The sequence below is a fragment of the Apium graveolens genome, chromosome 8 (genome assembly GCF_009905375.1).
Source record: "Apium graveolens cultivar Ventura chromosome 8, ASM990537v1, whole genome shotgun sequence".
Lineage (NCBI taxonomy): Eukaryota > Viridiplantae > Streptophyta > Magnoliopsida > Apiales > Apiaceae > Apium > Apium graveolens.
Genome location: NC_133654.1, coordinates 227,334,804 through 227,337,152, shown reverse-complemented (window position 1 = coordinate 227,337,152; position 2,349 = coordinate 227,334,804). Strand labels below are relative to the sequence as shown.

The 2,349-nt window shown below is 37.2% G+C and overlaps 1 protein-coding gene across 1 annotated transcript; it reads left to right on the top strand.

Annotated features, from left to right (window-relative positions):
• Positions 1-710: 710 nt before the first annotated feature.
• LOC141680403 (uncharacterized) lies at positions 711-1,094 on the top strand. The gene has a single exon (XM_074486638.1). The coding sequence runs from the start codon at positions 711-713 to the stop codon at positions 1,092-1,094; it is 384 nt and encodes a 127-aa protein (XP_074342739.1).
• The last annotated feature ends 1,255 nt before the right edge of the window (positions 1,095-2,349 follow it).

The following is a 2,349-nucleotide window of genomic DNA, read 5'->3' as shown; positions in this document are numbered from 1 at the left end:
TCTCCTCTCCAATCCTGAAATGTGTTGGCACAGCGGAGGCTAATTGTTTTTTAATGAAAGTTCTTGAGGGAATATGCGGAGACCATATATCCGCGAAGGCCCCCGCTCACAAAATCATGAGGCAAGGTTATTACTGGCCCACCATTCACCAAGACGTTGTTGAGTTCATGAAAAAATGCAAACAGTGTCAACTCTTCAGTATGTTTCCCGGCTCAGCCCAGTCCCACTCTCTTCAGTCCTATCTTCAATCCCATTCACGGAGGACATATATAATGGGACCTTTTTCCAGGATAGAGGAGACTTGAGATATCCTTTAGTTTCAATCGACTACATGACCAAATGGTAAAAATGAAGGAAATGAGGACCATCAACCAACAAGACTACATAAAATTCATGGATAATATTTTGATGAGGTTCGGGATCCCGAGGGTCCTGGTATCAGATAATGGACCATAGTTCGTCGGGTCAGAATTTGAATCATATCTCCAAGAGCGGAGAATTAAACACAAAAATCATTGGTAGCATACCCTCGGGGGAATGGACAAGTATAAGTCACAAACAGAATCCTCTTCTGAGGCATCGAGAAGAGACTTCGAGAAAGCAAGAGCAAATGACCAGAATAGTTGACTAACGTAATATGGGCCTACAGGACCAGTCCCCTGACAAGCACATGATAAACCCCTTTCAATCTAGCTTACGGAACAGAAGCAATGCTGCCAATAGAAGTGGGATCCTCTTCTCATCGAGCAATAAAATTTGATGAAATAGCTAATGAGGAGGGGCTCAAGACAAACATGGAACTCATTGATGAAGTCCGGGACCAAGCTATAGCAGGGATGAAAAAATACAACGAGAAGATGAAGGAGCACTTCAGCAAAAGGTCCAGGGTCAAAAACTTTCAAGTTGGAGACCTGGTACTTCGAGACACAGAGGCCTCAGATCCTACCAACACTGGAAAGTCGATGCCTAAGTGGGAGGGGCCATACAAGGTGAAAGAAGTCTTAAGACCAGGGACTGACAAGGTAATGAATATGGATGAATTTGAGGTTTCCAACACCTGGCATAGTCTCAGGCTTCAAAAGTTCTACCGGTAATAATTTACAAAGCAACCAAAGCAGCCATAAACTTGTAGCCTATGGCAAGCAACCACTTTATGATAACATCTCTTGTATAAATATTTTTTGAAATGAATGAGAAGTATTTTTCATTGTTATTTAGCATTTGTTTTAAAGCATCTCTAGAAGACCCGGCACAACGATACCCGGGCAGCAGCCAAAAAACAAAAAAGCTAAAACAAACAAACAACAACCCGGCTATGTTTGCATAACCGGGTTGAAAGCAAACATTTACACTTATTATATTTTCTAAGTCCAAAGAGCGTAAAAAGAAAACAACAACCCAGTTATATTTGTATAACGGGGTTGAAAACAAACATTTACACTTAGAATATTTTGTAAGTCCAAAAATCAACAACTTAGTTATTTCTGTATAACAGGGTTGAAAGCAAACATTTATACTTAGAATATTGTCTAAGTCCAAAAAGCAAACAATAATCCGGTTATGTTTGCATAACCGGGTTGAAAGCAAACATTTATACTTAGAATATTGTTTAAGTCCAAAAAACATAAAAAACAAACAATAACCCGGCTATGTTCGTATAACTGGGTTGAAAGCAAATATTTACACTTAGAATATTTTCTAAGCCAAAAAGGACAAAAAAAATTTAAAAAAAAAACAAACAACAACCCGGTTATCTTTAAATAACTAGATTGAAAGCAAACATTTATATTTAGAATATTTTCTAAGTTCAAAAAGCATAAAAAAAACAAACAACAACCCGGATATGTTTGTATAACCGGGTTAAAAGCAAATATTTATACTTAGAATATTTTTTAAGTCCAAAATGCAAACACAAGCAAACAACAATCCGGCTATGGTTATATAAACGGGTTGCGAGTAAATATTTGTACTTAGAATATTTCTAAGTCTAAAAAAAGCAAGCAAGCATCAACCCAGCTATGGTAATATAACCAGGTTGAAGGCAAACATTTACTTAGAATATTTTTAAGTCCAAAAAGAAGAGAAACTCAAAACATCAACCTGGCTACGGTTGAATAACTAGAGTGAAAACAAACACTTTACTTAGAATACCTCTTAAGGCAAAAAAGAAAAAACAAACAAACATCAACCTGGATATAATTATGAACCCAGGTTGGAAGCAAGGGCATATATTTCTACTCAAAGAAATAAAGGCAAAAGTTAGCAAAAGCAAACCAAGTGAAATCTGTAAAATAGCAATCCGGATTGGAAACCAATCCGGTTAAAGTCAAATGTCACACAGCATCTAGA

What these genes read in the sequence shown, in the direction of transcription:
- LOC141680403 (XM_074486638.1), top strand. Translation starts at nt 711, where the DNA reads ATGCTGCCAATAGAAGTGGGATCCTCTTCTCATCGAGCAATAAAATTT.